This window comes from Calonectris borealis, chromosome 4, assembly GCF_964195595.1.
Source record: "Calonectris borealis chromosome 4, bCalBor7.hap1.2, whole genome shotgun sequence".
NCBI lineage: Eukaryota > Metazoa > Chordata > Aves > Procellariiformes > Procellariidae > Calonectris > Calonectris borealis.
In genome coordinates, this window is record NC_134315.1 from 14,924,115 (window position 1) to 14,937,214 (window position 13,100).

The window sequence follows — 13,100 nt, forward strand, 5'->3', positions numbered from 1 at the left end:
ATGACTAATTTGTCCAGCTAAAAACTTGGGAGACTGGGTATAACAGCACCAGCTGGCTACACCTGCCACGCCGCCATGGCGGGGTGGTCTAGACGTCAAAGTTCTATCGGAATGTAACTTTTATTCCGCAAAGCTGCTGTTTGGCAGGGGAGGCAGCAGCCAGGCGCAGGGGAGCCCGGCAGAGCCCTGCCGCAGCCCTCCCGCTCCGGTGCGTGCGCAGGCGAGCGCTGGTCTCGGCCGCGCCGGGATGAGCTGTGGCGGCAGGAGGCAAACGCCCCTCCCGATCCCCGGCACCGGCCGCCCGCGGCTGAGCGGGCTCGGCGCTGCGCTCCCCGTCGCGGCCCAGGCGGGCTCCGCGGAGGCTGACGAGGAGTTCAACCCCGCCGCCGGACGGTGGCAATGAATTAAACCGGGAGCGCAAGGAAGGCGGCCTAGGGACGAGGCCCGCCCGGCACCCCTCCCACACCCCCACGCAAGGCGGAACGCCCCGCGCGGGGCCGCGTTGCGCGGGGAAGAGTGCGCGGCGGCACCGGCCGGCGGCTGAGGGGCGGGCCGCCATGGCGGTGGACATCACCCTGCTCTTCAAGGCCAGCGTGAAGACGGTGAAGACTCGCAACAAGGCGCTGGGGGTGGCGGCGGGAGACAGCGCCCGGGACGAGCTGCTCAAGCGGAGCGCCGCCCGCTGCAAGAGCGACTTCACCAGCCGGGCCCGGGAGGTGGTGAGTGCGGCGGCGGGCACCCGGGCCGCGGGGGGGAGATGAGCGGCAGCTGGGCCCGCCGGCGGCCTGCGCTTGACGGCGCCCCGTCAGCGGCTCCGCCTGGGCGCCGCCGCGGGCAGCCCGCCCCCCTCACCCCCGTCTGGGAGCGGGCCGCCGCGCCCAGCTCTCCCCGGGGGCCCGGGGCGAGCGAGCAGGCCCCGGAGTCGCCCGCAAACAACCCCGGGGCAGCTCTTTCCCACACGGATGTGGGCTGGGAGGACGGGAGCGCAGCGTGAGAGCCGGGAGCCCGGCGGCTGATGTGGCGGCTGGGGAGGGCTCCCGCCCGCCTGTCGCCCGCGTTCCCCTCGGCGCGACGCTTCCCGGGCGGGGGCCCGCTCCGCGGCAGGGGCGCGCAGGGCCGTCCCGGGGGGCTCTGCTGGCTGCGTCCCCTTCCTGCGAGGGCTGACGTTTCTAATCGTGCAAAACCGACTTTCCTTCAGCCTGTGCCGCGGGCGTGCATGCATTCACACGGGTATTTCCTCACGCCAATTGCCGCGTAAGAGATCGCTTCCATAACAAATACGAGCATAAGCGTTTGTAATGGTGCACCATATATGCACCGTATATGCTGTCTTTAGTATTTTTTTTTTTTCTGTCACGCAATATGGCTGTAAAGTACCAATTCTATACAAATTTCTATACAAATTTTACATTTACCTGTAAAAAGGTAATCAGAACAATTTCAGGCTTGAAAAGGCAAGCATGGAGAAGTTAAGGAATTACAGAGCTGAAGGCTGACCAGTGTTAATAATAATCGTTAGTCCACAGTTGTGCTGTAAAAACAAATTTGTTGAAGATTATTTTCCTCCATACTGAGTAAAAGGCAGGGAAACAAGTTTGATACCAAAGCAGGGTTTGAATAACCCATGTTTAATAAGGCAGTGGACCATATTTTGAAAAACTAAAAGACAAAGACTGCTCAGTACGCTCTCTGAGGAGACAGGCTTACATATGCACAAGTAACCTTGTTCTGTCATTTTCTAACTTACTAATAGTTTAGTTTTCAAGCACAGATATTAATGTCTTTTTTCTGTGCTTATTGTACTTTTCCCAATTCTGAGGGAGAGTACTTAAAAACTAATGTGTTTTATAACATTTGATGTTTGATGTTCAGTAACTCAGTGATTGCTTTGAGGCCTAAGCAGAGGGTGTCAAGTTGGGTACCTGTTAAATGAATATAAATTATTAACCATTACAAAAAGTTGACGTAAGTGACTTGTCGACTGTGAGTTCTATGGTAGGGATCTATCTGCAGTGATCAGACCAGTCCATAAAACTGTATTCAAGATCTTTGTCTATGACATCTACCTTGTTTCCCCCACTGCATCTCCTGATTTTAACTAAAGATATTCCACATTCTGCAGTGTTAGAAAGAACAGGCTCCTTCAGTCTTACCCCAGAACAGGGCAGCCTTTTTAATTTTTAACACAATTTGTGTGTGTGTGTAAATTTCTAGAATTCTAAAAAGGATTGGAATTTTATCACAGGGCATCACGTTGACATTTACCTGCATCATCAACGTGGCTGCAACTTTTAAATCTGCCATTCAGAACTTCAGCACTTGGTCTGATCCTGAGGGCAGGTTGTTACCCTCTAAGGGTTTAGCACTGGACGGTGTTTGGATACTTTGCCAAAGCGTTTCACAGTTATTTGTGGTAGCAGAGGAAGCAAGAGGAAATCTGAGGTTTTTAGGTTCCATTCTAGATACTCGTATAGCCACAGGCTTCTGTTCATTCCCTCCGAAGCTTTTTAGCTTCCGCCCTATTGCAGTACTGTCTCTGTCTGCACTTTGGTTCTTCCTTCTCAGTTTCAGCGTCTGTATTCCAAATAATTTATAGCCTCAGACTAGGCTCATACCCACTTCTTCCTCCCTCCTAGTCTTTTCTCTCTTCCCTTCATACCATCAATGCTCCCTTGCTTTAGCTGCCTCCCCGTTTTGGTTTTCTCTCTTAAGTTCTGTTTATACTCAAGCCTAGCCTCACCTTTGTCCTATTCTCATTGTCCAGCCATAGTCCTGTGCAGTGATGGCGTGCTATAGCTATGTCCTTTTCCTCCTGCCTTAGTCCTTCTTTTCCCCCTATTCACAGCTGCTGTTTCCTGCTGGCCTCAGTCTTCTCTCTGAGCTCCTTGTCCTTTCTGAGTTTCCTCGAGGCACTGTCCAGGCAACAGAAAGGAGGACAAAGATGTGGACAGAAGTATCTTTTTTAATTACAAGAGCTTCAAGTGAATTAAACCGCTAATGCACAGTGGATAAGCTGAATGGACTGTCTGAGGGAGAGAATGGGTTTAGTTAATGGTACTTACATAAACAATTACATTGGAGAAGAGGCCAAGGCTAAAAATGTGTTGCTGAAGCACGTCTGAACATGATTTCTATCAACATGCTGATCAGTGAGTAGGAGTGAAATGGATTGGGCTTGTTCTATCTCTGCTCCTGTAACTCATTTACATTTGTGACAGTGGAGCCAATAACCTGCCAAACCAGAGAAGGCTTTATAACGTTTTTTAGGCCTTCTTTAAGAAGGTTTGATTTTAATGTGTGAATAAAACATTGAAACTGCAGCTAGAAGAGTAAACTCTGTAGTAAAATAAATGATGATTTTAATTGCTTGCTTCAGCCAAATACAATTTGATTTGATCATATATGTGTCAAATTCTCTTTCAAATACTTTCTTGTAGCCTCGCAATTAAAAAATTAGCTGCTTCTGCCAAGGCTATGCAACTTAACTTGCAAATCTGATCTTTGATAGTTGCATTAATTCTTTAACATATTTCTGTTTTAAAAAGCCCCCCAAAAGTCAGTGAATTCTTCCATGTCTATGTATAGGTTTTCTTTGTTTATTTTTTAATCTGAGGAACATATCAAATGGTTAACTATTGTTGTCTTTAAAACTTGTCATGAAAGATGCTGGTCAGAATCCATGTAGGGTAACAATGGAGACCCTGAGTAATCTACACCGAGTCACTGCTTTTATTACGCCGTATTTGGTTGCATAATAGTTGAAGATCTCCATTTGACATGCAAATATGGAAATGTTGAAGTACTTATGTGGACTCTACACACAGACATACTTCTTTCAATGTTACATTCTGGGGGGGGTTGCCTAGGTTCTTGCAGGTAGAGCTGTGCTGATGCCGCTTGTGCTCCAAGCTGCGGGAGTGGCAGCCAGCCCTGGTCCGACCATGGGGCAGCACAGCTGGAATGCGGGGCTGGGAGGGCGCTCAGCTCTGCCTGGGGCAGCCGCACAGCTGTAGGATCAGAGTTCTCCTTTCTAGCCCATCCCGCGGAAGTTTTGTATTGCATTATTAATGTGTTTGAGTGCTTGGCTGAACTGTATTAAGCGATGTAACTCTCTCTGTCATACATAGTATATTTTCTTCCTCCTTTTTCCCCCAAATGAACTATGAGGATCTGAGGACTGTGGAAATGTTTACTTTTTTTTTTGTCTTCTTCGTAGACAGACTAAGTGGTATTTAAGAAGGAAGCTTGAAGGTGCTTAGCGTTTGGAGAAGAAGCTGGCGAAGTTGTAATAGTTCCTTATTTTCTGTTGAATTTCATTTTTCTTTCCTAAGAAAGCTCTGTGTCTGCACAGTGGGCTGCTGTATTTATGGTAAAGTGTCATTGCACCTGGGAGATACAGTTATAAAGTCCTGTTTTACGTTCTCAAACTTAACATGATTTTTTAGGTGGATTGAAGTAGCCATGGAGAGTGTGAAATATAAGAGCTTTGACTTGAATCGATATTGTGTGGGGAAACCCGTCTAGAGATGGGAGGATACATTTTGTGAGCTCTTGGTATTTTGCGTTAGTCACAAAAAATACTTCAACATTCTGTATTAATTTGTATTTTTTGAAAGCTGACTGGTTTATGCTCAGGTATGCTGTATTGCTGCAGTCTGTGGGGAGCTGATGAAGGTTTTTGTATTTGAGGCTAAGCTGCTAACACAAGGATGTTACAAGGTTATCTAAAGCCAGTGTGATGTTAGTTGCAGAGACTGCTGTTGCTGGTGATACTGTTAAGCTGTGAAAAAACTGATCCATTTGCCTATGGATGCTCTTCTAAATCCAGGACGACTGTTTTGGCCATGAACTTTTGAAAAGATTTTCTTTGCCCCAGCATTGACCCGTCACTGTTTACTTGGTTTGGTTTTTTTTGGTCTGTCAGCTGCATTGTACAACCATTGGATTGTCTGATATGTAATGAAAGATGACTAATGCTGTACGTATGGTGAATGTTTTTGGCATCTCTCCACCTGTTCACCAGTTACATGTTAACTAAGACCAGGTAAGAAATGATTGTTGAGGAATTCCCTACAAGAAAGCTACAATAACATCGACAGACTTTCCCATTGCGTGCAATTTATAGAAAACTATTAGAATTCATTATGTATTTGTTAGTGCTTTTTGGTCAACTAAAACAAAAGCAACAATTTTTTTTTTCTTGTCCTTAGACTTTTACAGTGACACAGCTATTCAAAATGTAGTATGCAGGGATATTAAAGTTTGCATTTCATCATACTTTTACAGGCTTATGTAGTTCCTTGGTATGGTATCAGATTTGAGATTAAGCTGCGTTAATGTGCTAAGTAATTGAAGAATTTTAAGGATTAGAGCAAAAGTATTTAAATAAAAAAAAAAACCCTGGACTTGAAGTAAGTGCTCAGGGACAAACATAAGCGGTTCAGGTAGAGCGTAGGCCCAGTTTATGTGACGCTTGTTCACAGCTTTACCATGATCTTAAACCTGCAGTTTTGGATATTTTAAAAGATTGTCGGTTTTGGAAGGTGTTTGGCACTTGAACTTCTGTCTCAGGACAGTCTTAGGAAATCTCACTATTTAAGCCTTTCCTGTTACTTTTGTTTATGGCAAGTGTGAGCTATTGGGAATATAATCTTCAAATATGCTTATTTGAAAATACTGAAAGAATGAGAAATTTTTATCATTGCTGACTGTTCAATATGTCTTGGAGAAATGGTATCAGGGCTGATACAGCTTATTAACAGAAATAAAGATAAATTAATGGTTAAGCAGAATTTCATGGTGGGCTTGATTGCAGCCATGAATGAAATTTTGCGTTTTGCTAGGGCATTCCCTTCTTTAAGCGTTTTGCAAAAAGCTAAAAAATGAAGTGCTGGAGCATGAATTCTTCAAAAGCAATACCAGACATATCTGAAAACATATCCTTGAGAATGGAAAATTTGAAAGGTTAAATGTTTCTTAGTCTTTAAATGCAAAATTTCAGAATGATCAAATGTCTGTGTTTGAAGCTGTTGAATGCATAAGGATGCCAGATTCATGAGGATACAACATCTGTTATTCATATAACTTCTGTGTATGGATTCTGTAGGATGATTAACTAATTCTTCAAAAAAATTGATATGATAGGCCAATATTCATATCAAGAATATGTTCGGCTGCTCTGTACAAATATGTAATGAGAAGGAAAAATCCCCACATAAAACTTGCCTTCAAAACTAGTTCTTGTGAAAGCCAGAGCAAATGACATTGAATATAGATTTTGAGCAAACCTTTTAATTATAAGGCCACCTGACTTTCGTAGTATACTGCTCTGGCTACACATACGTTAGTGGTGGCTTTTTTATTTGGTGGTTTGGTTTTTTTTTAATTTTACATACTCTGAGTAAAACAGCCTTTCCATGTGCACCTGTGTAAGTCCAACATATCTCATTATTTGGATGCAGCCCACGGGATAATTCAAAATAGCATTGCTATTAGAAGAGATGGAAAGCTGATGTTTTGTCCGTGGTCCCAAACATGGGATCTTCCTGCACATCTTTGCACACTTTGGTATTCAGAGCATTCTCATAGGAGAAAAAAGGGATAGGGGTGTTTGTATCTGGTGTTTACAATGGCTTAATCTTTGCAACTGTCACTGCATTAATAAAGCCTAAAAAAGCATAGGAAATGCCCAAACCAGTAGCTGGTCCCCCAAATTGACCATATAGGACCACCTTGAATAGCATGACATAATTAAAAGTGAGTGTTTTTAAACATATATACTTTCTGATCCCTTTCAGACTATTCAGGATTGTTTGCAGAGGTACCAAGAATAAAATTCAGCCACCGAAATTGTGTAATGGGTCTGGTTACAGTATATAATCAGTAGCCAGTACGTGGCGCTAATAGAGAAGGAGAAGTCTGCACTCTCACTGGAAAATTTCTAGGGGTTTACAAATCAAAAAAAGTTTGAAAAACTTTGGGATATGATTAGATCTAGATTTCAAACAAGGATTCCTTGTGCTTAATACCATTTTAGTATCATAAGAAAAAAGACTTGGCTTGCAGATTGGGAGGTCCACAGGCTTTTCCACTGCCTGCTTTTGGATATATAATAGCTTTGGTGGTAGGCAGGTACCAATATGCTGATGCAGGGAGTAACACCATCCCTGTTCTAAAAGTAAAAAGTATATGAAAATAAAATGCCAAGTATTAAACGTTTTAATATGAGAATAGTATTATGCTGCTGGTTCTGAGTCAAGTTCAGGTTGGTGTCTGCAGAATGTATCAAATTACATCTAAGCTTTTTAAAAGACCAAGAAATATCCAAAATAATGAAATAACCAGCTTGCTATATTAACTTTTAACTATATTAACATGGGACATGTATTTCCTGGATCTAAAATAGACCTTCTTGGGGCTTAATCCTGAAAACTTCCATATCCAAGAGTGGTACCATTAAAGTCCATGGCAGAACACAGGCAGTGCATCAAAGACTGCAGGCTCACGTAGTGAACTACTTCTGTTGTAGTTGAATAGCTGCTGCTAACCAGTGCTATGAGGGAAATGGCCAAAAATGGTTAAAATGGTGTGCTTTAATTTTTTTTGTTTTTATACTCAAACTAAAAAATTCTAACCTGATTTACTAAGGTTAGTTTATACGATCATTTTGACTCTAATGGTTACATAACTCCCATGAGAGAATATTTGGATGCAAGGGAAATATATACTGCTTATAGTATAGCCAATTATAGTCTTTATTAGAAATTAATGACCGTGCCAAATTTTGGACAGCAAGTGATATTTCAGTTCACTTCTTAACTTTTAATGAGAGGTAAGTTCTAATAAATTGGGCCCATAGCTGAGGTCATTAGAATTAACTCTGACTTCTCCCACATACAGTTACGAACATTCACTTTTTTCCTCAAAGTTCACTGATGGTGCTGCATTTTGTACTCAGTAACGTGCACGTGGGTTTCCCTCCCCCATTTTCTAGGCAGAAAATACGATTCTAAATTACACTTTTTCAAATGGGGAGTTACAGTGTACTGCTTTCTAATATTTCAGATTAATCTCTTTGCCTCTGCAAATTATGGTTAATGTTAGTTCTTTATTACGAGCATTTATTGTTTTTACCTCTCATTTCCTTGTTGGAGAAGAAATTTAGCCTGAGAGATGGAAGGGAAAGAAGTTGATAACTTTAGTAGAGGAGAAACACATAAAAAGCCGGTTAAGGAAACAGCAGAGGAAATTTTTTTTTTTTAAAGATTTTTGGAGAGGAATGAAATGCTGACCTTGTTTAATGTGATAGGATTAAATGCCAAATCACTAATGTTCCCCATGTGAGTTTTGCTAAAACCAGAAGCATCACATCAGTAACAGTGGTGAGGGTATAGGTTGGCCTTGGGGGAAGAATTACAAACTCTTATATTTTGGGAAATGTCTGTGCAAATGTCTGTCGTTGTCCTCCCCTGCTTTGTTTGTTTGTTTTTTAAGTACATTCTTAACTCCATGGGAATTATTTTCTGAATGTAACTGAACAGCAGGATTGAAAGTTGGCTTGGTAGACAACTTTCCTTAGTCGGCTATTAGTTTTATTTTGACTAACTGGACCTCATGTGGTGCTGAGGAGTCCAGAAGTATCTAAGGCTGCAGTTCCCATTTGAGGACATTGTTTTCATCCTCACCTCACCTCCTTCCAGCGCCAGGTTGGCTGTGGGAGGTTCTTTCCTGACTTGCAGTTGTTGGAGGAATTGTTATATCATGCACTTGGTCACTATGAACTCTTTTCCCGACTGTGGTTGTCCATTAAACTGACACCTCCTGTGAGTTCTTGATTTGTCATCTTGCCACAAATAAGGATAAAATTTATGGAAGTTTGTAGTGCACATGGACGTGGCAGAAAGCTGAGTTTTATCATATGTAGCCTCCTTCTCTTCTCAAACATAGGTTACGTTAGCATGACATCTGAAGAAGGAGAAAGGCAGGCTAGGGGCAGGGTGGTGGGTCCTGTGGCATCTGAAAAGCTGGAGAGAGACAATGGAAGAGAAAGACAACAGAAAGTGAGCAGGCTTAGGTGGAAGAAAATAGAATGCCGTAGGTTGGGGAAGAGACAGTCTGACATAAGAGGTGGAGATATGGGTTCAAAAAAAAAGCAAAAGAATGAATACTAGGAAATTACATGGAGGTTGTGATATAATACATCGGAATAGGAAAGAAAGGAAGGGAAATGAAAGAAGGAAGAGCGACAATGAAACTTAATACTTACAGGTTAGTGAATTTAATTTGTGGAGTTGTGCTTTTTACTGTTTCTCTGAGTTTTTTATCAAAGATTTTGGAGCAAGAACAGCTCATTATTTTGAGTACTTCGATGTGCTGTCATTGCTAGAAGCATTGGGCTCTGTATTTTTATTTTTTAAAATATAATCTCCTGTTTGGGTCAGAAATGAACTTAAAAATAAGCAGACCCAAAAGAACATCAGTGTGATATGTTAGAGATTTAACTGTGGGGATTTATTTTTCCAGGTATTAGCAGTGAGGCCAAAATAAAGCTAATTTCTCTGGAAGTTAGTAACTTTTAAGATTCCGATTCCCTTTCTCCTCCTCTTTTTTAAAAATAGGACAAATTTTGTGGATAGTAGCCCGGAGAAGAACTTACCTGTGGCTCTTCCAGCATCCTGCAGTTCTCATTTTCTGTGTGCAGAAATGCTTGTTAAGTTAGGTAGAGAGGAGTGTTCCTTATGTCTTGAATATTTGAAAAGTACTACTTTTGTTAGCGTCTGCTACATCTAGACTTGGACTAAGGAGTTTTCTTCTCTGTGACAATTAGCGAACAGAATTTCTCAGTCATCACATATGTTAATTGCTTTGAACTCTGAAGTGTATTGGAATATTAGCAAAATGGGGAGATATTGTAATTTAGCATGCTAGCTATGCTTCACATGTGCAATCAGCAAAAATCCCCATGTTTAAACCCTCTTAATCTCAGGCAACAGCTATTTCAAAGCATATTTTTCAACTTCTCACAAAAATTGGTTACAAATCATTGCTTTCAACAAGTAGTACTGACACTTGTGTTTTTGCTAATTGGGGCTGATTTTGGTCATCAGGATTAGTTATTGTTGTAATGCTGAGCTGATTCCTTGTGATTTTTGGTAATGAGTGGATTAAGTTTTTGTGTGTTTCACAACAATAGGCAAAAAGATATAATTTTTCAGAAGATTATGCAATTATATGCTCTGTCTTTGAAACTTCAGACCACTATGCTTGAAAATATTTTTCAAACTAGCGAATATTAAAACTTGATACGATAGCTTCAGCAGTGAAAGCAATTAAAGGGTGAAAATTTGGGGTATGAATTGTTTCCAGCAATTTTGGGAAAATGTTCTTTAGTGTTGAAAATATTAGTGTGTGATATAATTGCATAGAATTTTAAATGATGAATACTTTCTTGAAAATGTAAGTTTCCTGACTTCAGGGTGGTGTGTCAAAGCTTTCTGACTGCCAAAAAATGACATTTTATAGTGATCAGGTACCAGCCTTGAGGTGTTTGTTGTCCCTTTTTACTCTTTCATTCTGACTCTGCCTTCCCTTTTGATGGAGGGTGGTGAGAGCAATAGAAAAGCCGATGCATCTGCTCAAATTTAAATCTATTCCATTTCCATAGGTATTGTTCAGCATTTGAAAAACAAACAAACAAAACAAAACCCAGATACAGTTAAATGTAATCCGGCTTCATTTCAGTCTTTGCTTTTCCACTATTAATAGATTGCTTGATGTTTCCCACTGGGTATTTCCTTTTTTGGTTGACTTTTAAATGGTTTTGAATGTGGATGTAATCTCACTGATTCTAAATTGAGTATTTCATTTCTGTAGTACAAGATGCAACTGACTGGTGTTTCCCTTCTCTCCAGGTCTCAGCTGGATAGCAAGTGTGACATAGGTTTCAAGTGAATGACGGTGGAGGTTTTGTGAGGATATCCAGAAGCTCTTAAATGTTATGTTGGTCTGTGGTTGAGAATAAGAGAAGGGGTCTTGGTTTGACTCATTAGTTTATTAGAGCTCTAATATGGAGTAATATTCTAATTAGAATTCTAATATGGTCATTCAATGTTTTTTTTAATGGGGGAAAAAAAAAACTAAGTCCTCAAATGTTTAGTACAAGTGAAAGTAAAATATCGTGACATTTAGAAGACCAGAAATAATCTTGCTGCTGGGACTTCTGGAACAAAATACACGCTTGAGGCCTGGCAGGTAAAAGAGGAGCTGAGAGCCAAGCACTGGGTTGTATGGCAGCCCTCCATGAGTGCAGTGGGGACTCTTTGCACTGGCTCCATGGTGGCAGCGTGCCAGGGAGGTGCAGAACACCCCAAACAGTCTCCAGAGGAGGGAAATTGATTAAAGGGGCAGGAAGACAGGGGAGTTCATCAGCAATGTGTTGAAACCAAAGTCTTGTACAGAGCGTTGATATTTTGAGGAGGAAGAGCATGCTTTCGGAGTTCGGAATTGTTCTAGAAGTGTTGCATCATCTGCTGTTTTTCAGATTGACATGTGTAAAATACAGATGTAATTGCATTATGGGATTTTTTTCTTGCCTATTTTCAGGTGGTTTGGATTTTCTTACAAAGTAGAAACAATTTTGCATTCCCAGACTTTTTGAGATTTCTCTTTCTTAAAGAAATTCCAGCTTTCCTTTGAGAGTTTTTGGCTGAGCTAATGGTCTCATTTTCCCTCCTACCTTATCTCCAGTTCAGCAGGTTTTTTCCCTTGCTTTTACCCTTGCTCTTTCCTGGAAAAGAAGTAAACCATTGTGTGAGCTGCAGAGGAACATACAGCTTAGTCTTATGGCACTTTATGTATAACATAAGGCATGTTAGATTTTATATGTCTTTTTTTATAATTGGTTCACTTTTATTAAAAATAAATGGTGATGGCAAACTGACATGTGAAAGATAAATATGTCATGGTGGTGAAAAACATTTAATGATTAGTAGGGAAACAAATATTTATTGAAAATAAAAACCATGTCTAAAGGCTCTAATGCTGACTTTTGGAAACACTACCATGTTGTGGTATTTGCAATACTGTATGTCCTGTACAGTAGATATTGTTTAAAATTGCTTGGGAACTGGAGCTTGCAATTGTGAGCTTGGAATGTCCTGAAGATAATTAAGTTGTGGTCAGGCTTTAGAAAAATAAAAAGTTCTCGAACTATGATTTTATAAACATGCTACAATAACATTTCTTTATATTTAACAGTTTCTTATAGAAAGCTGATACTCTCACAAGGCATTGACTAAAGGTAAAACATCAAGAAAGAAAAAATATTAAATTAAAACTTCACTTAGGATGTTGACAGTTGGCTTGTAATATTAAACAGATGTGCGTGTTCTTGGGATATTCTTTTTTCAGAATCTTGTTGCATACCCATTTTCAAGTGACAGTTACAAATTTTTGATTAATTTAAAATTCTCCTTTCTTCAGTTGTCTTTGTTATATATTATTTCTTCGGGTCAATTCAGCTGGACAGTGTGATGCATATTGTAGTTTCTGCTGTGATTTTCAAGGGAAAGGGTTTCTTTATGTAGGATTAAATTGAGGCATGGGTCATTCAACTATACAGAAAAATTATTACACGTATGCAAAGATTCTTGGGCGTGATATTACCTTTGCATGTGTAAGTAGGGCATTTATCGATTCTGGTTGTGCATATGGTAGGGCATAATTTGGTCTCTTTGGCTCCTAGTCAATACTGCACATAGGAGGCAATACCAAAATAAAGAAACTTAAGTTTTTAAAATATGTAAGTTTAGTGAAACCGAGGGAATTATCAATTAGAGGAAAAGAGTATAGCACTGCTAAAATGACAAAATGTTGCATCCAGTTCTCATGTCAAACTTTTTCAGAAATACGGTGGTTGTGGTGGGAGGTTGTTTCATTTTGTTTTTTACAGAAGAGAGGTACAAAAATGATCTAAAGTCTGAAAAATCTACTTTGTGGTGAGAAATATTCTCGTCCTATTTTGTTAGGGGACATGGTCACAAGGAAAAAAGTCTCCGATTGTTCATGGATCTTATGAAAAAGCAAAAATAAGATACAATGCT

At 40.8% G+C, this 13,100-nt stretch overlaps 1 protein-coding gene across 5 annotated transcripts in view; it reads left to right on the forward strand.

Annotated features, from left to right (window-relative positions):
• Nucleotides 1-216: 216 nt before the first annotated feature.
• Nucleotides 217-13,100, forward strand: part of STX18 (syntaxin 18) — a 70,607-nt gene continuing 57,723 nt past the window's right edge. For 2 of the 5 annotated variants that reach the window (XM_075148751.1, XM_075148750.1), the window contains exon 1: nt 508-719. In XM_075148751.1, coding sequence (XP_075004852.1) covers nt 558-719 — 162 coding nt within the window. In that variant the 5' untranslated portion in view covers nt 508-557. Of the gene's footprint in view, nt 720-1,161; nt 1,255-13,100 lie in introns of those variants that run through there. The other 3 variants (XM_075148749.1, XM_075148753.1, XM_075148754.1) reach the window with 3 other exon arrangements.